Source organism: Athene cunicularia, unplaced genomic scaffold, assembly GCF_003259725.1.
Source record: "Athene cunicularia isolate RWA unplaced genomic scaffold, athCun1 chrLGE22_part2, whole genome shotgun sequence".
Taxonomy (NCBI): domain Eukaryota; kingdom Metazoa; phylum Chordata; class Aves; order Strigiformes; family Strigidae; genus Athene; species Athene cunicularia.
The window spans coordinates 202,336-227,017 of record NW_020799535.1 but is presented as its reverse complement, the minus strand read 5'-3'; the positions used below and the strand labels follow the sequence as shown (position 1 = coordinate 227,017).

The following is a 24,682-nucleotide window of genomic DNA, read 5'->3' as shown; positions in this document are numbered from 1 at the left end:
TTTTTTTTTTTTTTTCTTTTTTTTTTTTTTTTTTAAATCTAACGCAAACAAGAAACCATTAGGGCTTGTAGCAAAATGAGAAGGTTAAAACACAGCATTTCCCCCACTCCACAGGCAAAGCCACCCCTGTGGCACTCGTCAGGACACAGATGCCAAATGCTACTTGCATACGGTAGCTTTGTACACAGAGTAGCTTCGAAGAGCCGTAGACATAAGCAACACAGTATACAGCGAGAAAAGTTGTGCCTACTGATCCTCACGATACTCTCACAGACCCTGGAGTCTTTTCTACTTCCATAAGCTCCTGCTTCCCACTTCCCCTTTTTCAACCAACTCAAGAATCTGAAATTCTTCAGGAAAAAAAGGCATCGTGGTGGCGCGATTCCGACAAATCCTTGCAAGTTCCATCAAAACTAACTAAACTCTTGATCCGAATTTCCCTCAGGCAACGGACAACTCCAGCTTTATTAATACAATCTGAACTTGAAGCAGTTTTTCTGTTGATACCCATCTCCTACCTATTCGAGTATTGGCAAATACATCAGCTAGTGACCCACTGGTCCCTTTGCCTTCTCCATGGGAAAGTGTAGAAGATGCTGATGAAGATGTGGATGACCCCTGAATAGATCGGTTGATCCAAGACTCAGCATTCTGTAAGCTCTGATGCAATGCAGCAGAAAGAGCAGCCTGGCGCCTTAGCGACCCCTCATCCTCGGATGCGGAAGACGTGTCTGTGTGGAAGCAGAAAAGAAAATCTAGCTGCTTAGGGAAAAGCACATTGCACTGAACATGCTCTCTTTCCAATTCACATATCAATGGCACAGGCTTGTAAAAACGAAGATCTTCTTTTCACAGGCTTTGTCAAACAAGGTTACACTGGCCAGAACAGAAGTTAAAGCAGCAGACATCTCCAGTGTGAACACATTTACCCCTGGTGCTTTGCCCCTGTTTAAAGCACACAAAAGATTCACCTCCTCAGACAAGTATCCTTCCCCTGGGTTCTCCAAGATTATTAACTTATCTCTTGTTACTTTTCCATTCATATTCTGTAATATCAGGTGCTGTATTGCCTAACTCTGGTAATTCTGAAATGGAAAGTGAGGGGTCAGTATTGTTGTCAAAACTGAAAAATTCACAGGAACAAAGCAGAACGCAGGCACTAGGGAAGCAAACGTGCCAAGGCCACACGCAGACAGCGCTTCTGTCTGGTATTCTACATGGATCCCTTTCAACTGCAGAAAAACAAACAAAACCCGCCCAACCCCAAAACAAAACAGAAGACTACAAGAAGGAACCGCATCCTGCGTTTCCAAGAGAACGGGTACCTTTTCTGCCCTAAAACTAATTACTTATTTATCATGAAGAAAGCACCCATTACCTGATACCTTAGGTTGCACAGCGCTACACACAAAACATTCCATTTGGTTTTGGTCTAAAATTTACGTGTTCTTCAAAGTGACTGCCTGCCTGCACTCCAGTTGTAAACCAAACGATTAGATCACGTTCTACCTACTTGCCAAAGGAGAATGCAGTCACGAGCTGAAGCAAAAGACTCCCAGACACACTGTAAGTGCCAACCTTTGGGTGGTACCCACAGCTCAGGACGTGCTGTAGTGCTGGACAAGTCAGTACAAAGCTGAGACCCAAGCAGACGCCGAGAACATGCATTAGCCCCCAGTAAAGGCAAAGAAAAAAAGGAAATAGAAAGAAAAAAAAAGAGGTAAAAGAATAGCTATGAGTGAAGTGGCCTAGCAGAGAGATATGAATTCACAATGAGATATGAATCCATAATCTTGAGGTGACTTCATCAATCCAAACGACTGGGATGCTTCTGCACAATGAGAGACAACAGAGAAGTCACTGCCGAAAATGACACATACTCATCTTTAAGCCAGTGCACACAGCTGCTGGAAAACAGAGAGGTTTAATAATATCTGAGGCACATGCACCACAACAGACACCACGTTATCCGAGGTATTTTGCCGCAGCCATTGCAGGACTTTTCCTTCCTAATCCCTCCCATGCAAGTCATGGAATCCCGCAGGACCCCTTCGAGGTCCTTGCCCAGAAATGTACATCGCTGCAAATCTTATCCCTGTATGTGGAGCATCAAACCTGAACAAAATTAAAATGTGAATTACGCAACTGAAATAGGTGTGAGGGAAGCAAAAGAAGCAGCCTCAGTCCAGAAAGCCTGCTCAGCTCTTGCCAACTGAAAACTCCCAGGAGTCAGTTTTGCAGCCCTACAACAGCAGCTCCACGGGAACGAGAGCTACAGGAGCAACAAAGCCCCGAGGAAGGTGCTGAAGAGCTCGAGCGCTTGGACAGTCACAGCCCCTCGAGTTGGGAACCATCACCCACGTGTGTCTGAGGCTCACGCGGACACACACACGGCAGGAACCGAACCTGGGGGGGTGCAGGCGTCGGCCGGCGACTGAACGAAGGTCGAGCGCCTTTTGGTGGGCATGGGCAGGGCCATCTTCTGCTCCTTGTGCTTGGCCAGCGCCGCCTGGACGGCCTCCGTGTGGATATCTGCAGGGCAGGAGGTCACACGCTCAGTTTTGCAACAGCGGAGGAGGAAGAACAACACACAAATCTCACACACATGCTACACCACCGTACGCAACCCCCCGTCCTACAGCACCTTCCCTGACAACTACATTTTGCCATCTCATGAGTAACGTTTCCTTTTTTTTTTTTTCCCCCACCCCTTTTTTTCTTTTTTTATAACAGGGAAACTGAGGTTTCTGAAGTTAGCAACCTAATCGCAGGGCCGGGTTTTTCAGCCTGGAATCTTCTGGATTAGTCATTATATTCTTGTGTCTCTAGCAACATTTATAAAAACTCCAACCCTACCAGATTGTTCCTCTCAACCGAAGATTATTCTAAAATATGCTTGTGTGCAATTTAAAATATGCACATAAGCTAACAGCCTATACAGCCCCAGGTGCAACTCCGGTCTCTAAACTGACAAATTCTGAGCCAGTTGTCTGATTTAGGAAAAACCTTATGTTCAAAAACCGGAATGGATGCAGATTTCATGTAAATCTTGGAAGTTACTAACTGTGCCTGTAAATACACGCTGATTAGTAACTGAAACAGGCTGGGACTCGAGGCTTCCATCCCTCTGCAAACATCCAGAACTCTTTAAAGGAAGATATATCACTGGTGATGAGAAGACAACTTATTAAAAAACTGCTATGACAAGGGAGAGCTCATCTACATTAATTTCTCAGATTAATGTATTTTGTTTTTTCCCCAAACCAGAAAACTAGGCTCTTCTAACGCTCTATGAAATGGTGGCGTAAGACAGCAGTGTTACCAGAGAACGTGTATTTGATATACTTTATTTTCCCCTGCTGAAAAGAATACTTAAATCTTGCTAATGCAAAGCGAAAAACAAAACCGGGTGGAAACAAAAAAAAAAAAAAAAACAAAACAAAAAAAAAAAGGTGCTGCCTCCTCCCTGCTAGTCAGCCACTTCTGCTGCTCTTTGGAGGCACTTTAAGCACAAACTGAGAAAGCCAGCTCTCATTCTCCAAGCTCCTAGAGCAGTTATGCCCAGGAGTCACTAATTCCAGGAACAAATTATTACCTGTCGCTTCACTGAATCTGGTTACCTACAGACGTGGTTAAAAGCAGCTTTCCATCCTGTGAATGACTCGCACTGAATAGTTGCATTCGAGCCAGAAAATCAAGGTGTCAAAAAAGTGACTTGCTTTTTCCGTTTAGCATTCTTTCTGATTCAGCAGCTGCAGTCCTACAGGCCTGATGTTTCTCTACACAGAACCACCAGGGCAGGACTTTCCATCAGGGACAAATCCTAAGCTCGATTCCTCGAGAGGACACAGTACACTCTTCCTCAAGAACAGGAATCCCAGGTGGAGTCTTGCCCCTGGCCCTTACCAGATCGATAACGTTCATCTCTGGCTCCCCCGGAGCGAGCTCGGTGAAATTTGGATGAGGAAGAGGATGATGATGCTGAGGCTGGAGTCGCCGATGGAGCGGGCATCTGAGTTCTGGATTCCTTCTGTAACGCTGGATCGACCCCTGGAAAACAGTCGACAGGTGTCTGAGAGCAGGAAACAAGAGCAGCTTTTTCTGACCATACTCTTCCCTTTTAGCACAGAATTACAGGATTTTCCCCCCCTGTTTGGTTGTTTGTTGGGTTTTTTTTTGTAGTGAAGTGGATTAATATAAATTAGTATATTAATACATGTGTCTAATTATACCCTAAGCAATTAAGAAATACCTGTCCCTTTTTTGACCTTACTCTTTTTAAAGAGGTTTTTTTTTTTTCCCAGCTTTTCTCTTTTTAAGGGGTTCTTGAAGCAAGAGACAATTTACAACAAACCTGAAGCAGGTGCCATAACACACAATACCACATAACCGGAGTAACCCATCAGGGATGGGGAGATGAGGTCACCCTTAAAGAATCCGTTACATAAAACAAGAGCAAAGGTGATAAGATCCAGAGAAGTCGTGATACATGACACGGTAGATAAGGCAGGTTAAGTTCTACACTTCCACACACTTAACAGGGCCATTTGCAACGCACTGCGGTGTTTTGCGATTTGGTATCTGTATGGTTTGCTCCCGATTTTGCCACGGCTCCAACGGGAACAGGACTGCACCATACTCACATTAACGCATTAAGTCAGAAGAGAATTCTCGGTTTAACTGGTGGTAAAGCTTTTGGACATCATCATCACTCACACCAGACTCCTTGCAGACACCACTGCTACGGGCACAATGAGTCAAGGGGTTTAATGCAGTCAAGTCGTTATTCCAAATTAATTTTGAGGTGAGAAGAGCAAACCCATGGAAAAACACGTTGAGAAGCTGGGTTTGTTACTCAGTGCTCCACTGGCCAGCGCATGTTATTGACAGGAAAAGCAATAATACACCAGCGGCAAGAGCCTCAGCTGTTCACATTAATTAGAAAACCAAGCAGACCTCTAGTTGTCCAGGTTCTGGCTCCTTTCAGTGTGACAAGAAGTGAGTGGCTTTATCATCCTAGAGAAGTTTGGTTTGTCCATGAATACAGGGAGCTAAAGAGATAATCTGGATCAGAAATTGTCGTTTTACGTAATTCAGCACGGGGCACTAGGAATTGTTGCTACTGGAGTCTCAATTCTAAAACGAACCCGTGTGTCAGTGGGAACTTTTTAAAAACTAAACCCCAAAGGTCATATAGCCGTAACTACCTTCGGGTTGTCACCTGAAGTCATGCAAAAAGAAGAACAACTGCGTCATCTAAACACGCGCCGCTTATGGATTCTCACAAACTACCGAAGGGTCAGAGGAATGAAGAGGAAACCACAAATCCTGGACTCCAATTCCAGTTATGCCGCTTTCTTTGCGTGTGGTTTTAGGTAAACAACTTAAGGCGAGCGCCTCAAGCTCAGGGAACTCACAATACTAGCAAATCACACCTAACTAGCTGCAGAAATCTTCAGCATCTCCTGTACCGACATCCTAGAGAGCAGAGTATTAAACTGATACTGAGCTTGTATTAACGATTCCTTAAACTGTCATCGTGCCAAGGAATCGGAACCTGTAGTTGAAGAGGACGTATCCTGCTAGCCAGAAATTCTCAAACCATATTCGGGGGACAAACAACTGCTCCCCATGTCCCCTGGTATTTTGGGGGTATCAAAACCTCCAACGCAGAGTTCTGTATCGGCTTACCCAAACAGAACCATCGCTGGTACAAAGCAGCCAGCAGCACAAAAAGGTAGAACGGAAGAGAAAAAGAGGCTCCTGCACTTTCGGTGCAGGACCTGTTCAGAGCAAGACTTTTCACTTCAAAATTTCGGTTTCCCCACATCCAAAAGAATCAGAGTTTGTGTCCCCTCCCCGTCATCCTGGACCACGTTTCACCGATAACTAGTTTAACATCTTTGTAGCACGTTATCCGCCTTAACCAAAACCAAGAGTTTTATTTTGATCCAAAGACAACTTCACAGCCTGAGAAGAAAAGCTTAATGCTTTCCGATCATTTGAGTATTTACAGATTCAAGTACCCACTAGATGTCAGCAGCAGATTTAACACTATTTAAAATGAATTATTAAATTCATATTCAGTCGTGTCTCCTAAGTCCTGCAAAAGCATCTCATCCGCTCTGCAGGGCACCACAAGGCAAACACGACATTCCCTTTACAAAGGGATCAAACGTGTCTCGAAGTGACAGGACACACCAAGAGCGAGCTCTCTGGTTAAACATTTTGCCATGACACAACAACATGTTACAGGAGCCTAACAAAGCGTTCAGGCACCGACGAGGGAAAAAGTGTAAAGCTACGGTAAATCACAAACGGTCGTACAACAAAGCAACAGAAGTGAGCTAAGCCTGGCAGGTGACAGGTGACTTATTTAGCATTCTCTTTATAATAATCCTGCTGTAGCTGCCGCTTCTGCTGGCAGGATCTGAATCTACGGAGACGTGAAGAATAAATTAGTTTGGATTTGCTTTTGAAGGATGCTACAGATTTTTTAATTGTCCTTAGTTTTTAAGGAGAATTGACTGCTCTGTGATCCCTACGCTCCGACAGCAGATGATGTTTGATGATTTAGAGAATCTGAGATTTTTTTTCCTAAAAAAGATTTTTAGATTAGAAGAACAATTATAAGCATCGTGTATGATCAGTGAGGATAAATGTTTCCATTAATAACAAGGACAGCAAGTGCTAGGTTCATCTGACAGAAGAAAAGCAGCAGGCAAACCTGTTATTCTGCTGGTTTGCATACAGAATTGAACAGAAGTGCTAGTGTTGGACTGGCTATTCCTCGTAACAAGATGATTTTTTTTTTTTTTTTCCTTCAAAATCCTGTCAATCAGCAGCTCCAGTAGCTAAGGTTTACCCGTCAGCCTGAGCAGCACTTCCAGCAGCCAGGGGCCAGCCTGGCTCAGCAGCAGGCAGGGCTGCACGGCTCAGCGTGATTGCTGCTGCCTTCCAGGGCTGCGGAGGCCGAGAACTCACCAGGCTGAGGATGCTCGGAGTCTTCTGCAGGAGTTACTAGCTAGATGGATCTTAATTCTGCCCTGTACAAGACATGAAGGAAGAATTCAGGTGCTCCATTGATTTAGTCCTGGCTACTATTTCCAAGAGGGAGAAATTTATTTCCTAGAGTCAAGCGGCAAGCTTTATTTGCAACTGTGATACCCCTCAGACTGAATACGGATGAAAGTAATTCCTCATTTGTGGTAGCTGCAAAGTCAGGTCTTGTAAACGGGTAAAACTCTCTAAACAACACTAAGCTGGAGCGCGCGTGCACGATCTACAGGTTGAGACAAAGCTGCTTTATCGCGGGTCACTCTTCCACATCAGCTCTCACTTGAAACAACGTGATGCTGTGAGACAGGGGTGGGGGCAAGAAATAGAAAGGCAAAACTTTATGGTAGAGTTCTGCTGACTTACTGTCAGTCTGCAACACACAGGGTGGCAGGAAGGACTCGTCCGAGACAGGAAATCTATGACAGCCCCCTTGGGAAGCAAAGAAATGTGCCACGATTTCGCAGAAACGAAACGCTAAATAACAGAATCTGCGTTCCCACCTTGCGCTATCCAGCGGTAACACGAAGCAGAAAACCCCACAAAACAGACGTTAACAGCTTAAATTCACCGATCAGTTAAATTAGCTTCGGATGTAATCCATCTCAACAGGTTTACAAGCATATTACTCCTGTCTTCCAACACCCTTCCCCGAGGTACTCTACCACGAGCCCCACCACATTCATTTTACGTTTTCAATGCAAACAGTTAAGTACTCCAATGTTTAACATTTTTAATTTTTTTTTCTTTTTTTTTTTGTCATCATCACGAGAATAGGAAACAGGAGCAAGAGCACTGTAGCAGTTCTATAAAGAGGTTCTGACAGTGAATCAGTGCTTAATGAATATAATTTCCTTTACACATTCGCAGAGGAACTGAACACTTTATCTTAAATAGCAAGAAAACGTACTCCGCCAGCAGTCTGTGTGCAAGGGCTGCTAACTTGGGCAGAAGGCATTCCTGTGTCTGCATTGTTTTGAGCTTAAAAAGTTGAGAATGCGTTTCCAGGTTTGCAGCAACTCGCATGGACAGGAACTCTTTCCCTAGGCAGAAGTCTGCCTGCAGTCTGCAGCAAAACCTAGATTCAAGAGGTGGTGGGTTCCCTACCACCATCTGTCAGCAGTTCCTCTGGCCTTCTAAAAAGTATTTGTCAAAAGAGCAAAAAATAGAAGTGTCCCGCGTCTTTTTAACAGGCGTCAAAAGAGACTCTGAGGGTGAAACCGTTGGTGTTACTCCAAAAAAAGAAAAAAAAAAAAAAAAAAAAAAAAGCAACTTCTCCAAGCCCTGAGAGCCCAGGTTGGTTCAGAAGGCCCCTTACGGCTGAGCTGCAGTTACAGAGGTTCAGAGATCCATGAGATCAGGCGAGCCCCGAGCACTCCTGCCCTCCCTGGTTCCAACCGCGCTGAAACCCGCAGCGCTCCCGAACGCGCCCAACCCGGGAAGCTGCTCAGAAAACTTCCGTCAAAGCCTTCTGTGCAGCAGGAACAACGCTGGTATCGCAGCTCCATCGCCCCAGTGAGTTCCAGCTACAGAAATGGATCTCGCAGCAGGAAAACATGTATCTTTAGGTAATTAACACTGTGGCCTTAACTCTGAAATAACGAGGCAAGCTCCCAGAGGCAATGTGAACGGAGCGCGGAATTAGCAATCAGAATCTCCCAAATTCTAACGCTGGCATGCCCTGACACGTCACCGTACCTACCTTCCTCTCACTTCACATCTACGAAATGGAGACGATCCATCAGCCAACGCCACCAGGAAGGTGCTTGGAGAAACGTCCCGTGCTCAATGCAGGAGTAAACACTATTATTTTTTTTGTTGTTGTGGACTCCATTTAATTTTCTGCTCGTTTAACAAGGTGACCTGATTCTGTAATCCCTCCTGCAGGACGACTTCGACAGGGTTTTTACAACAGGAAGATTCTCAGACAGAGGGGCAGCTGGCTCGAAGATACAGAAAAAGCTGGAGGGCTGAGCCAGCCCAGCAGTCAAAATGCCATCTTAACTGGTGACCTCCCATCAGCCTCTTCCTGAACTCTGGCTCATTCTGCAGCTTCCAAAAGTGTGACAATTAAAATAGCAAGGCCACAGACAACCTTGCCAAATGCTTTTTTTTTTTTTTTTTTTGCCTCCCCCCCATCCTAATTAACGTTTTCTGAAACAAACTAAACGTGTGCGAAGTGACAGGCAGGAGGGACACGGGGTCACGTCGCCAGGTGAGAACTTGTAGAGCTTCAGCCTCCCCCGGACTCCAGGACAAAAGCAAGTGTGCCAAGAAGGCACCTGAACGTACAAAAAGGAGCCACGTTTCCTTCTGAGGTTCAAGATCCACCGGTACACGCGTCGGACTGCGAAACCTGCTTAACAATTCTCTACTTAGGAAGAGCACAAAGAGGGGTTAGTCATGTGAATTGGGTTTTTTTTTGTTTTGTTTGTTTCTTTAAATAACAGACACAGATCTGATACAAAGGCAGCAACCCCATGGTCAGAGATTCCTACCGCATCCTGGTTAACCACCGGGAGGCAGTCGGCAGTGTTCAGTTGTTTCTAACAAACTCTCAACTTTGAAGGCTAAATACCAGTTTTTGCTTGCCTTGCTGCCCCGGGAGGGTCAGCTCCCACGGAACACGCACTTCTGCTGGGCGGGTGAGGCTTGGACAAGAGAACAGGCACCAGCTTTGGTTGACTACACAAGCGAAACAACGTTGAGGAACAACTGGGATGGAGGAGACCAGGAACGCAACCACCAAGTGTTTTGGAAGGGCAGAGTCTCGAAGTTACCACATGACAGTAGCAGAGTCCTTTTATGTTCCTCAAGCAATTGCTTGAAGTCAACTGCTCTCATTTCAACAGAGAAAAAAAAACCAACAAACGAACCCATGCGATCTTTCCCCAACGGATGCAGTGCTGATGGTCAATAAACGCACTTTCAGCCTTTGCTCTTTTTAAAAATTTTTTTTGGCAGTAGTTCATTCTCAGTAAATTACAGTAAGTCCGGTCATGACTGCCTGTCATACCCATTCACTCCCCAAACTGCTACGAGCCAGACACATTAGTTTTTAGTGGTTAAACATCTCAGCATATCAGCAGAGCAATTATTTTGGGTAAGCATCCCCATAATAATTATTAGGCATACTTTCAGCCATGTCCTTCAGTTTACAATTATATGTAATTATCCTACATACAATCAGCTCTACTGCTAAGGATCTTTGAACCGAAAGGAACAGATGTAAACCAAGTACATGAATTCAGCTTCTCTGGTAAAATAAACCAACAAATTATGAAAATTCTAATGTTTCTCCAACAAAGAATTAAGATAGCTGGAAGGAGGATGCGGTACAGAGCAGTTAAGTCATTTTTAAGAAGGTTTCAAGAACGGTTCTCGAGGACCTTCCACTTCACAACTGATTCCAAGCCCTTGAGTTCCCGGCGGACGAGGGAGTAGGACACGATTTATGTATGTGGGAGCTAAATCAAGGCACACAAAGTGTTAAAATAAACAGCACTCCACAGAGACCCACCAAGCAGCTCTGGAACTACCAGGAATCCCTGGAGTTCGATGTCAACAAGCCAACTAGAGACAAATTAGCGCCCATGGCTTCACGGCATCCGCGCAGTCTCTGCCGTGTAATTACTAGATGGCTGAGGAAACACGTACGAAGCGGAAGAGTTCAGAGGTGGCAAAAGGAACCTCCACAGATCCCCGTCACATCAAGGCTATGCAAAAAGCCGGCTGAAACAAGCACCTACCTTGGGTTTGTGGAACATACGGAGCCAGAAGTTTCGCTCTCTTCTTCTCATACCCCTTTTGTGTGATGTCCCCTAAAACCAAGGAAAGAAAAGTCATTTAATTACATCCTCGATTTTTTTTTTTTTTTCCTGTCTGAGGTCTGTCTGCTTTTCTTTTCAGTGATCTGAAGGTTTCACCTGAACACAGCGATGCATATGCTGAAGAAAACCCGAAACCAGAGAAATGCGAGTGCACGATGATTTCAAAGCCTGCGCATTACAGACCTTCTGCAGTTTCCCTTGGGATCAGATACACGCTGCGTGTGATCATTTGAATCAGAACAGCTATCTAAACGGGATATCAAAGCAATGAAAACCTAAAAAGGGAAACTCAAAAGGGCACGAAAATATTCTGTAACCACAAAGCCAACTTAGGCTCACAAAATGGAGTAATTCCCCGACACGAGAGCAAAGGGAAAGTGCAAATTCAGAGCCTTGTCTTAAACTAATCGAATCGAGAACAGCTTTTAGCAAATAAAGTGAGTCCACTGCAGGAGGTGTTTAGGGCACCTCCGAAAGCTGAGGCAAGGATGAACAGAGCCAACTTCTAGACTACTGCCCAGCAAACACACTCTGCAATCCAGAAAATCAGATTTTTAATCACGTCTAGTGGATATTCAGGGAAAGCAAGCTGGGGGGTTACGGGTTTTTTAACCTGGTAGTAGCTGTAATTCCACTGTTTGCCTACTAGTAGGAGCACGCAGAAGATAAGATGCTCGAGCTCCACAGAAGCAAAAACTCCAGAAGAAAATAAGTATTAGTAAACTTTTCCCTTTTTTTTAAAAACAACTAATCTGTCTGATCCTGGAGACGTACCATCTGGCAGCCGTCTTTTGTTTTAATTTCTCACATTACATCAGAACCACAAGAAAGACTGAAACCTTGAAGGGATTAAAACAAAAAGCCCTGCAGCATTTCGAGCCTTTTTGTAGCCTGACCTGCACTTGTAACCTCTTATCTCTTGGGGCCGAAAGATTGGAAGCGATCAAACACACAGCAATAAGAAAACAGAATTATTTGATGTTACTTCTCAAGCTAAAGCTAAGCCCGTATTTGTGTTACGACGAGAAACTAGCGATCACAAATGACACGTTTTCTTTGCTGGGAGCCTGATTATTGCAAGGCAACGGAGTACCAGACACTGAGCAGCACAGGCCGCTGTATTTGCTGCCTTCCATCCATCTGCAGCATCCTTCTGCCAGACGTTTCCCACCCGATCCGGAGGGTCGCGGCAGAAAAGGTGATGAAAGGGGTTTAGGCACTAAGCCCTCCTCCCACAACCAGCCTCTGCTGCAACGTTCCGGCTAACTGGTCACTTTGGTTATAAAGGTGATTTTGCAGTACGGAACTGCTTGGAAAGGGAAGGAGCTTCCCTCCTTTGCGCTGGACAGTCAAAATCTCAGCGTCATCTGAAAAAACCCGGACTAAAAGTTTTGAAGCTGACACGGGCACTTGCACTGCTCGGCGGAGGGCGTGCATTTGCCCTCAGAATTTTATCTCACTCCTCTTACACTACGCTTGAGTCAGGCCCCGACAAGTCCAAACAAATCCAGTGAGTGAAAATTAGAATATCCATGAAGCACTGAAATGCCAAGCAAAGCATTAATTTTAATGCTCGACTGCAATACGCAGCTCAGTCAAATTAATCCAGCTCACAAGACAGGTATGCTGCCAGGGTAAGAAGAGTACATACACCTTCAAAAAAAAAACAAGGATGACGTTCTGACCAACCGCATGAGCGACAAAACCCACCCCGTTTGCCGAGATCCGCCTCCCCGTGTTCAGAGGCAGTTTTCATTCTCCCCGTTGGTTCGTTTGGGTAGCAAAGAGAGCAGGGTGACTGCCACTTCGGGAAAAACAAACCTGCACAGAAAGGGGGAGGCGTTTTCCCTTCTAAACCAACCCACAGATTTGTTTGTAGCTCGTTACTCCGTGATTAATTTCTCCGCCAGATTTAATTGGACTCTTGACATTGGTGGTTACACGCTATACGGAACGAAACGCGTGCCACAGAAAACTGGTGGAATTACTAAGGAACACCAGTAGGTCAGGAACAAATATCAAATTGAAGTATCACCACTCTGGTTTATGCATGGGGAAGCAAAGAACTCTCTCCCGATCGCTAATATCCCCCCAATAAACCCAACCTAGCCTCACACCAACGCAAGGCTTAGGGTTCGTGGATTTGCAGTTGGAAGCCCGAAGCAGAGGCGAGATACCACTGAAAACCAAGAAAGTAACTCGGGCTAAAACACTATTTGCAAACTCAACAACCAAGCGACGCAGATCATTTACATTATTGCTTGAAAAAAGGATTCTTGGAGCATAAGCTGCTAAGAAGATAAAAAGCCTAATGCTATTTGCCAAGAGCAGGAAAGGTCCAACGAGCAAAATTCAAGCAACAAAAACAAGGGCGATAAATTCCTGGGACTTCCCTGTAGCACTGTGTCTTCCCACTGCTGAATTTCCACGTGGTTTGTTAAAAATAAAAATAAAACCCAACCGTTATTTTGACAAACAGACTGGCAGTCTCAAGCACCTGCCTGCAGAATTAGAAACCGTAACGCTTAAATTTTTAGACCAGCCCTGCTGAAGTGGAAGTAGGCAGGAGGGACTGAAAAAAGTTAGAAGAAACGGGTAAGTTTGAGTTCTTTGTTTAAGGATAGGCACCCGTGCAGGTTAGAAACAGAAAACAATTATCTGAAATAAAGCTCCAGCAAGACACGGGGACTAAGACTCTCAAAAAAACCCTTGTGTGTAGGCATGGATGACAGGTGTAAAGTCACCTCAATAAAATTACGATCCAATTACTACAACCACAACAATGATGTCCCAGTTGATATCTCAAGCCTTGGAAGCAAGTGTCCCTTTAATACGTCGCACGAGTGGAACGAATTTATTGCATAAAGCCTCTTCTCTCCAGTCATACAGTCTCCAAATTTGGTATCAAGCCACGGAGATGGAAACCACAGATTCACTAAGAGAGGGATTTTCTTTCACCCGATTCCTTTTGTGCTGATCTGCAGGAAATGGAAAGAGCTAGATCCAAACATAAACGCGGACTTCCTCGCTGAGCATCATAAATTACTGCAACAGGAAAAGAACCAAGACAATAGGGACTGCGATCTCAAGAACCATTCGCTCCTGCTACACCAACCCGGTAAATCAACCCCGCTTCCATAAATCAAACACTTTGTGACATTTGGTGTGTTAAATCCTCCCCGATAGCTGAAAAAAAAACAAAACAAAACAAAACCCACCCAAGAACCACAACCCCTCTCTACACAGATGCAAGACACAGCACTACAAAAGAAAAGCATCAGCAAAGCAAATGAGAGCCGACGATTTAGCTTGAAAATGGCGCTAGTGTTTGTTCATTCCGAGGAAAGAAATGACAAACACAAACACTGCTGAGACATTCTTTTGGCCTTCTCCCAGCTACAAGTGTTCAGTTGTGGCCTGTGTTTCTCTCTATCCCAGGCCAGGCACGGTTGTGCCTCCGCATGCTGAGGGGGCCCCGCTGAGGAAATGGGAGTCCTGTCAGAAACCTTCCGTTTCTTTTCACTCAAGACCCCTTTTGCCGTAAGGAACGGTGAGATTCTTGTCTGTCGCGCTCTTTCCTACAGTCTCAAAAGGTGATGTCAGGAATCTTTAGGGTTTTTTTTGGGGTGTTTTGTTTTGTTTTTTTTTAAAGGACACACGAGTGAGCTAAGCTGCTGGTTGCTGAAGCAGCGGAGGAACAGGCTCCCCTTCCTGCACGCCTCTGCTGCGGGCAACCATCAGCTCAGGTGCAGTGATGGCTTCAGCTTCCGCAGACCACCAGTTCCTTGGGACAGACTGAAGCCCACCACCACCACCACAACCCAGTTCACCGGCTCCTCCACACACCACTGCTCCCCTCACTGTGCTACCCAAACTCCCTTGTCCCACCCCGACCAACACAAAGTTCTTTCTAACACCTTCACTCCTCAACTCATCCCAACACACGAGAGATTTTTCTCCTGCGGAGCCGCCAGCTCCATCTTCCTGCTCATTTTCAGCGTGGTTGATGGCCCCGCTCCAGCCAGCTTCACAGAGCAGGTCCTCTGGCAGGGGGCTGGCACTGGTGCGGCGTTGCTTCAGTAATTCCTCATCTCGCTAGCAAGCACAACACTGTTCCTCTCTTCCAACCCTCTCCTCCCCTTCCCCTTAATCTTTTCTCTGACAGTTTTAAAAGAAGAACTTGAAGAAATCAAGACACGGCAGGTCTTGCAAATACACAGAAGATGAGGACTCAGAGTAGGAAATAACTCTAGATTTATGGTTTGCAGAAGCAAGATCAATCAAGGAGCAACAATTTCTCCTTGAGACCAGTAACCCTGACTGCAGACATCTCCGTGATGAAATCCAAGGCTTGTTTGTAATTAAACGAGGGTCCATCTGAGAAACAGAATTCCTGAGAAAAAAAAAAAGCAAAAAAAATGCCTTCTGAGACACCTTTTTCATGGTTCTCCTCATTCCCTCAGAGGAAATCAGCCTCGGTCCTCATCCTGCAAATCCAACCTGGATGTTGCGACCGTCGAGAGTTGCAAGAGAAAAGAAGAACTCGGCAAAGACAGAAAACAGAGGGGTTACAGAGAGCAGAGGGAAGCCCAGGGAGCTACAGCTGATCAGCCTCCATGTTCCACCTGTATTCAAATCGTGCAATAGAGAAGCCTGAAGCTTCAGGAGTCTCACCGCCCTGTGACGCCAGGCTGCTTTTTAGCAATTAGAGTTGATGATCTATTCTAAACAGTGGTGCTCAATCAGTGCAAGGTGGTAACACCAGCTAATCCTGCTGCGCTCAGACAATGCTCCTCTTTCAACATCCTTGCTCCCCTTCCCCCCATGGAATGAGAACACTGAATCATTTACTGTCTAACAAAACCATAATTACTACAGTGGAGAAATTAAGGAAAATGATCACGTAGTGCACAGCATCTCCCCAACAAAGCCTCCAAACACTTGACTGTATCAGGCAAAAGATTCAAATTTGAAAGCGGTTTGTATGCATTTTTTTTTTTAAATGTATGCTTTAAAAAAACCCAAAACAACAAAAAAAGACGATGTTTCTAGCATTTTATGCTAATGGAGAATCATGGAAATGCTTCTGGTACATCAAGCAGCCCCAAAACACAGACAGCTACTCTATTTAACAGCAAACACTACGATAAGATTGTAACAAAAATAAGGAAATAAGTTCTGTTATCAGCACTGCATCTGCTTTTCAGGTCTCAGCCCTACAAATGACCCTGATGACTTTGCCCTTCTTGCCTTCCTCTCTAGGCACACGGGACGGGGAACGTCTCCCTGTAGTTTCATCATCTCCAACTTGCTCTGAAAGAATAAAGCCTGGTTTTGCAGAGCTTGATGTGGGATTTCCTGTCTTTGACCAGAAGTAGACACCAAACTGGAGATACTGAAACCCAGAAGTGTAGCTGACAGACCAAAATGTTCTCCTGTTGCATGCCGTTTCCAGATAAGGTCTTTCAAGTGGGTTTGCAAGTGTTAGGTGGCACGTCGGAGAAATCCCAAATGAGGACGGTACGCGCTTGAGCACTTAAGACCGTCTCAGTTACGGCCTAGGCAGAAAATAAGTATCAAACCAATGAGTTCAGCACTTCAGTAAAAGTTTATTTTTGCATTTATTTTGCAGCTAGATCTCGTTTTTTCTTCCATTTCCTGGAGGACCGACAACTTCTGGACACCCCCAGCCCTGACGGTTTTACCAAGACTTAACACTAGGATGTCCTCGATCCCAGGCTCCAGCAACCCAAGAGAGAACACGTAAACCTTTTTTCTACAGCTGGGTGTTCAAACAGACCATACCTGTTACGTGGTCTTGCACTCCTAACGCTCTTGGGCTATAACTTCAGCACGAACCCCATGTTTGGAACAAGTTTAGACAATTGCCTCTTTCTGTCTGAGGCCAAATGATGATGCAGCTTCAAAGATTCCCTCCTCCTTCCTTCTGGTGAAGCTGTATATCAGGTTTGCTCCTTGAAGACAACACCGAGGTCTGCAAACTATACAGTCTTCCAGAACTGATTTCTTGAAAGAAAGCAAGGCTTACTCACTCTGTGTGTCACCAGAAAAAAAAAAAAAAGTCAGAAAACCAAATAGAACAGGTTTGTGCTTTGCAGTTTCCCTTTAACAGTACCATTCTGTTCCCATTAGGAACATGAATAGGCTGCTGAAAAAAACCAGCAAGTCTCACAAAGCCGTGTTTGTTAAGCACAAGCATTATACTGCTACAGTTTCAGTCCTAAAAGTTTCACAGACAGATCAGCTCCAGATTAATGTATATACACAGTACAAGTCTGCTTGGCTCCGGCACTGTGGGGACTCTGTTCCACCGTTTCGAAAATCTTTTCTAAAGGCTTATGAACGTATGAACGTCGCTTTACCAAATTAAAAACTATTTTGATCTCGACGTTTATTATTTCAGAAGAACGTCATTCAGGATGAGGCTTCTGGGGCACAGGCTGCCCCGTGTATGTGGGTGCTGCTGAGGTCTGGGTCACTTAAGGTCACAGGTGCACTTTACCACAAGCCACTTACGTGTGCCTTGACCCTTTGTAATATTTTTCTTGGTTTACCTTTAAACAAGAAATCCAACTATTGAAACTATAGGGAAGAATCGCTTAAATCTCACCGCAGCATTTCAGAATTTCCGATGTCCTCGATTCACCCGTCCGGGCCCCTGTCTTACGGGTAGTGATGCCATGTGTGATGCATCACCAAACTGGGTGAGCTGAGGACAGAGAGCAGGTTTTTTTTTTTGTGCATGTGGGCAGGGGGTGACTGATGAAGAGGAGGTGTCACCAGATCACTTCAGCCAGAGACCCTCCCTTCCTCACAAAAAAAAAAAAAAAAATACATATGGTAACTTCTCATCCCCATTTCTATGAAAGTGGCACCATCCAGGGTCAGCAAAATGAGTTCTCAAAGGCTCTGCAAGTCCGGGATGCTGGAAAATGCTGGGAAGTTTACCAGTGTAAATAAAAGAGCCTCTCGTAGGTGTGCTGCACTTGCGCCGATTCTTCTCCTTGCCGCAGACACGAGGACGTTCTCCCGCGTGGCCACGCACGGTTTACCCAGCGCCAGCGTGACGGGGGGATTCCCAGCGTTTTTTTTTGTTTTTTTTTTTTTTTTTAAAGGACCTCCCCAGGAAAGTTGCTCAAACGACCACAAAGCCCGACTTCAAGCCATCCCTCTGGTTCGTTTGTGTGCAAGAAGTAAAAGGCCAGAGACTCCCCATCCAGGTCCTCACCCGTGACGAAAGGACGCGCGATGCACTCGTGCATCAGCAGCTCAAATCACGCACGGCTAACAACATCTACCTTTACAAAAGGTAAAACCTTTTTTAAAGGGTTCTAAAACCTCTTGTAGGGAACCTTAAAACTTTTAGATTCATCACTAAATTCTGTTAGCCCGATTAAATACAGGCTCCGCTCGCTGTCTCTAACCTCCGCAAGATACAACCACTGAAGTCAACTTTATACAAGACATTATGTTGCAAAGCGCAGCCATATAAATTTTACATGTTACCCATAAAACCAGCACATGCACATAAATAGCTTAATCCCATATACAAATAATAAATCTTGCACGTAACCCCATCCTGGGAAAAAAAAAAAAACCAAACAATTTTAAATAGATACAACTTGTCATGGGGAAAAAATGCGTTTTCCCTTCTGAATGCTATAAAGGGCACAAACCCAAGGCTTTGTCACAAATAGGACTTTACAAAATCTATTCAAGGGAAACATTTTCATCTATTTTTAATATGGAGTCAATGAGAAGAATGTGGATTTAGACGTAGGAGCGCTTAACGGTGTTTGTAATACCAGTCCCGCATCAGAGCAACGCATTTAAACCTGAAACAGAAAGCCTCACCTACACGTAGGCAAGAACCAGCTCTACTCACAATCCGAGCTGAGTAAAGCAAGACAACTCACAACGTATTTAAAAACCAGATGAATCAATTCTGCTCTGAATAACGCCCGTTTCTGACTAACCTCCTGCTCACAGACCCCAGCAGAAATTCCCGTGCTTTCAATCCTCAGCACAAACGCACAGACCTGGCCCTCCACCACTACGCTGAAAACAAAAGTTTCCCAGGAAATGACTAAACTTTATGCAAGAGTAACAACCCTGTGATTCAGCACTTATTCAGGAGGCAGGTACATCGTTGCCTTCCTTAAGGTAAAAACCGAATTATTAGAACAGCGAGCGCTGATAACCTTCTCCTCGGAGTTGTCCGGCCAGCCCAACTACAGAAGATCACACGCACGTAGACTCTCTGCCTATTCCAAACAGTAGGCAAAGCTTTCTCCACAAGACAGACAGATGATTTTCCAAATCAAGCCCGGATTTAACCCAGGAATAAGAAGAAAAGCTCCCTGCCTTGCTGCAGAACACTTCAGAGGCGGCGGCAGGCGCCCACAGTTGGAAAGCTCGCCCTTGGGTTTCCCACAACCCGCAGTAACCGGCGCTCGGTGAGGGGCCGGGGCTCTGACAAACGTGGGGAATGATCGAAGTCAGATGTACGAAGCTTTTACCCCACCCGCAGCCACCGGCGACACCACAGCTTCCAGTCCAGGGGATTTGCTGAAACCAGCCAGTCCCTGGCATTTATTCTGCGCCTCGGTTCCAGGGGAGGACAGGCCCTCGCAGGGACTGTTTTCCTCTCGGCTCTCCCACAAAAAAACCCTGATTTTATTTTTCCAGCTTTTTTTCAGCAGCTAACACAGCCACAAAAAAACCCATCAGAATATTACCAGAGTGAGTCTGCCTGGGATAAGATCAAACCAGATGCTACTACGGGTTTTAATACTGTGTGCAATTCCTAACGCCTACCCTTCCATGGCTCTCGGGTGCCAATATTTAATAATTCTCTTGAAAGAGGCTTCGATTTTTCTAACATAAGCAAACTGCCACGGGTATTCCCTGCTGGTAACTCTCCTCCAAATCCGACACCCCCAGCAACACCTTGCCAAACCATCCCGAGGAGCAGCGTGGATACGTAGCCCATCTCAGTCCAACTATACCCGAAGTTACTTTCAGTAATGAAATTCTGGGTTCTTGAATAAAATGCAAGAACGGGAGAAAAAGATGTTATGAGGAATTACTACCCTATCTATAGATCGAACACGGTGCTCCTCACAGAAAGTATTTGGGCATGGAAGTGCAGCTCTGACCTCCCTTTAAACACAGTGTCAACAGAGCACTAACCTAGCTGGCGTGTCACGCTGCACGGTAGCACAATAATTACGTACTTCCAGGTGGGAAAATGCTATTCCAAATCATAGTGCAATCAGCGTGGTGATTATGCATGATGAAACAAAGAAAGATACCTTGATGAAAGCATTAGCACTTAGAAGGTCACTCCCCAAACAAAAATCAACTTTAAAAAAAAACCAAAACAACAAATCGCAAGAATGGATTTTTCAAAACTAAAAGAGGCAAGACATCTACCACGACGTGTTTTCCCACGTGCCTCCTACCCCGGTTTTCCCGAAGAGGCAGAACCAAGCGTGTATTCGTAAGGACGTCACCGCTGTGTCACGGAAAAAAAGCAGCAGAGAAAAAGTGACGGCTGCTCAAGAGAGCAAAACACGTTTGTTTTTCCCAAAGCAGTGAAATCTGAAACACAAACCACAGTCATTTTACAGCATTAACAAGTGCTTATTCCCGGATAGTTACTATTAAACAGTATTAGTCACCAGAGTAGGATTCCACTACTTAAAAGTTAAAGCAATACAATTATTAATCTTTTACCCAGCCTCAAATTAGTGTGCAACACCAGTAATTTGTCTGGCGGAAACTCCCACCAAATTCCAGAAGCGTACCTGACAAAGAGACAGCAGGCAGGCTCAGGGAGCAGCTATGAACTTTTTTTTTGGGGGGTTTTGCTATTCATTTCTTTCAAGCCTGACTAGTAGGAACTAAAGGACTTTGTTAAATAACCTTAAACCTGCCCTGCACACCTCTGGCCCAAACAGAGACCCAGAGCTGTGTTCGAGGGAGCGGGAGCTGCCCCACGGAGCGATGCTCGCGGCCTCTGAGCCCTGCCCAGGCTCCTCTGCGCCGAGAGCAGCCCAACTCCTCCGGACTGAGGAGCACGACCCATTCAAGCTGGTTACAAGCTTGGGAAACCAGATTGAAACAGAAAGAGCAGAAGCAAAATGCCCGGTACAGCATGGCACAAGCAGCAGATCTCAGGCCCCGAGCTCAGTATGGGCTGTGTTCAGCTTCCAGTTATGTTTACATCAGCAACCATGGCTTCTTGAGGAATTTCACTGCTAAGGAAACCGTGCTGGCATGTCCCCAGCAAGCCTAAGGAAACCCATTATTCTGTCAGCTGCAATGCTCTTTACAAGAAAGATCATGCAAGGAGCGACTTCTGTTCAGGGCTCCTTCGGCATGCTAAAAGCAGAGTCAACGTCTGCTTCAGAAGCACTTTGTTCCGAGGCTGGGTAGCAAGGATGAGGCACGATCCTTCTTACGTGAAAGCCTTTAAGCTGCGTGGAAGATCAAAACAATGGGCAAGACGCACTGTAACGCCGCAAACACGAGAACCCTCGCAGCGCAGCTCAGCAATCCAGCCGCACGCTGCAAATCCAGCCCGAAGTTACCGAACTTGGCTCCTCCGGTGGAAAACACGCGCCTCTTCCAGCACACCAACTCCGCCTTGCTCATGCTGCACACTAAGAGCTCCTCCAAGCAAGCAGCATTCAATTTTTGGGACAAAGTGGCCCTCGCTCAGTCTGCCTTTAAGTAGAAAAACAATGGTATTATCGTAAAGAGATGAAACAGTCGATTTGCTGGCCTTGCTCTGTGGGATTATTGCAATATCAGACAGGAATTTCTGACATTCTAGAACAGTAAGACCCTAACACGTGTGGGGTTTTTGCCTTGTATCAGTACGTCACCGCTGTCATAACACATTTCCACGAACCCGTGAGGACAAATCTCCTTTCTACGTTGACACCAGCGGACCCTGAGCTTAAACAACTGGCTTAAAAGGAGGAAAGACCTTATTCGACAAGCTATCTCCAAACCCACAATTCCCACTTATAGTGAATTTTCCTACTGTGGCGTCTCCAAGGGTGCAACGTCTCCTTTTCCAATTTAAATAAACTGAATTCTCAAATGTCTTACTTGTAGAGGGAAGGAAGTATGGAGAAATCGGTAGGATTATTTCAGAGCACACAGTCAGCAACTTGAGAAAAAGAAAGCAAACAAAAGAGCTTGCAAAAAAAATATCTTGCAGTTACAGATGTGATTTAGTTTGAAAACTTGAAAAGTCTTTGACAGCAAATTACTACAGGAATTATTTACAGTACGACATCCTTCCAGAATACTACGTGTTTATTAATAAATTTGTCACTGCAACCTTGCTAAAAAGCCGTTTCTGAGACTGCATTTTCTCATCAAACGTTTACATAATCAAACTCTACGCGAGAAAACTTCTGTATTGTTAATTTTTCATTAGTGAAAAATTAAAGTAGATGGTAATAGCAGAGTAATTACAACAAATGACTCCAAAACACCTTGCTGGAAATCCTCGGGGAGTGGGGAATTGGGGCTCTCAAAAAAAAAAAAAAAAACAAAAACCACAGAGGACGGCACAAAGCTCTGGACAATCGCTGCTTTGTTTGAACAATAACTCCAATCTCCGCGGCAGCCTAGATAGGGAGGCTGAGAAAACATCTCATCTGAATCCCTCCCTTGGTCCACCTAGGCCAGCGTTTCTGTAAAGCCGCTGCAGTATTTGGACTCGCTCAGAGAATTCCGCTCTCTCGGGGGTCAGCTCTTCTCGTGCCAGCAGGCGTCCTCTCCGCAGTTCTGGCACGGCCGGATCTGCACACAAAAGTAACTCCCTTCTGGAAAAGCAAAGCTATCACCATGAGACAGATGAAAGCCTAATAATCTCACGGACAGAAGCCTCGGGAAGAACAAACTGGACAGCTTCCAACGACGCCGTCTCCGCTTTAGAGGGCTGCAGAGTAGGGACTGGCCCTAACGCGATGCGTGTGACACTTGTCACATTAACGAGTCAGCCCTCCAGCTCCGCACAAGCGCTGAATATCAACGAAAAAGGAAACGTGTTTTACATCTGGCACCTGGCGTATCGGAACAGCAAGAAAATATTGCTTTGCTGGATAAGCAAACACCTAAACACAACGACTCTCCAACTCGCGCTCTTTGATTTTGACACTTCTGCGCTTTGTTCCCAGGAAGTCCAGAGGCATTTGATACGGTAGAAATAAACTCACAGGGGTTTATTTATAATAAAAAGGGAAGAAAAAATAAATACGTTCCTCTAGAAATAACCCAGCTTTCAGCAGGTAAATGAAAAAAAAAAATCCTGTTGGTAAATTCTGCATTAAAGTATCAAAAGACAGAGTTAGCTGTAAACGAATTAATTTAAAGAACAGATCGACCAACCCAGCACACATCGGCCAACTGGAGAGAAACACAAACTGGTAAACAAAAAGGCCAGAATGCTGCCTGCATTTCCCCGTTGTTGCTTCCATCCCGAATCACAAACCAGAGCTGGGGAGGCTCAAAGCGGGACTGGGTCCTGGCTCAGAGGGCTGGAGGGTTCAACGAAACCCACAATCCATCTCTACACTGGTTCCAAATGTTTTTCAGGCCAAGTTATCTCACGTACCTGCGCCAGATCTGCCCTCGCGTCCTGCGCTCTTCACCTGAGCAAAGCGTCTTCAATTTGGAAGAGAAGAAACTTGATGGCGAGTAACAGGTTAAAATTTCATGGCGTATTTGCACTAACAAGCTGCAATTTCTCAAAGATCAAATTTATCATAAGATGGGTCCAAATTTACGGAATATCATTTCTATAAGCTTCTAAGCACGTAGCAGCAGCAGAAATAACCACGTTTCAGCCCTCCCCGGGTGAACGTCGAACACCTCCTTGTCACCAAAACACCGGTGCTGGCGCGGCTCGCCCGCACGAAGGCGGCGCCGGGCTGGAGCTGAGAACACGAGCCGAGGACAGGGTGGTCTCTGCCACGGCAAAAGCACTCCGTGATCTGGAGGGCGGCATCTGTGCCCCGCCGTGTGCGGAGCGGAGCGAGAGAACAAGCGGGGGCAGAGCACGCGCCACTGAGGGCTTCTCCGAAACCTGCCCCTCCCCACATCCAGGGTTTTCACCGGAGAGGGCCAAAACACCCTGGTCTTTATGGGCAAGAAAAAGTATTCCTGGGATGTGACACAGTATTTGCTTGGCTGGGCTCTAGCTGGAGAAAAGGAAAAACTGCTGGATCTGTTTTATGGTTAAGTTTATGGCAAAGTTACTTACAGAACAGGATGAGCTTCTTAAAAGTCTTTCAGTCATAAATAAACAAAAATAAATATAAACCCACTTTCCATACTGTAAGTTAATCAGAATGCTCTCTCAAGTTGTCCTCACATACACTACCACAGGGAAAAAAAGCCTGACAAATCTGCTAAAAGCTTTAAAAAGCCTAAATTAAATATTAATATTCTGAAAATGATGAAGACAGCACAAAAACACAAGTCTCCTTTGCCACTCCAGTTCTGTATAGCCCAGAGCAACAGATGAAAGATTTCTTGCGAATGGAATTATGAATAAAACAGAAAAAAAAACCCAAGCTCTGGCTGTACAGGTTGGGAACTGCAAGCTGTCTGAAAAAAAAAAAAAATCAACAACCAGCAAAATGTAATCCACTGTAAACCAGTAACAACCATCCCCCAGTTCCTCCCAGTTTAAGGATGCTTAGTTGGTCAGGTCTTCACAGCAACCTGGAACGACTTGCCAAAAGCTTCCC

The 24,682-nt window shown here is 45.3% G+C and overlaps 1 protein-coding gene across 1 annotated transcript in view; it reads right to left on the bottom strand.

The window, feature by feature from the left end:
* DIP2B (disco interacting protein 2 homolog B) overlaps positions 1–10,873 on the bottom strand; it is a 36,146-nt gene extending 25,273 nt beyond the window's left edge. Inside the window, exons 1-4 of the mRNA XM_026867689.1 lie at positions 10,806–10,873; positions 3,907–4,050; positions 2,407–2,532; positions 519–731 (exon numbers count right to left, since the gene is read on the bottom strand). Of these exons, the coding sequence (XP_026723490.1) occupies positions 519–731; positions 2,407–2,532; positions 3,907–4,012 (445 nt within the window). The 5' untranslated portion in view covers positions 4,013–4,050; positions 10,806–10,873. The remainder of the gene's footprint in view (positions 1–518; positions 732–2,406; positions 2,533–3,906; positions 4,051–10,805) is intronic.
* Positions 10,874–24,682: the final 13,809 nt, after the last annotated feature.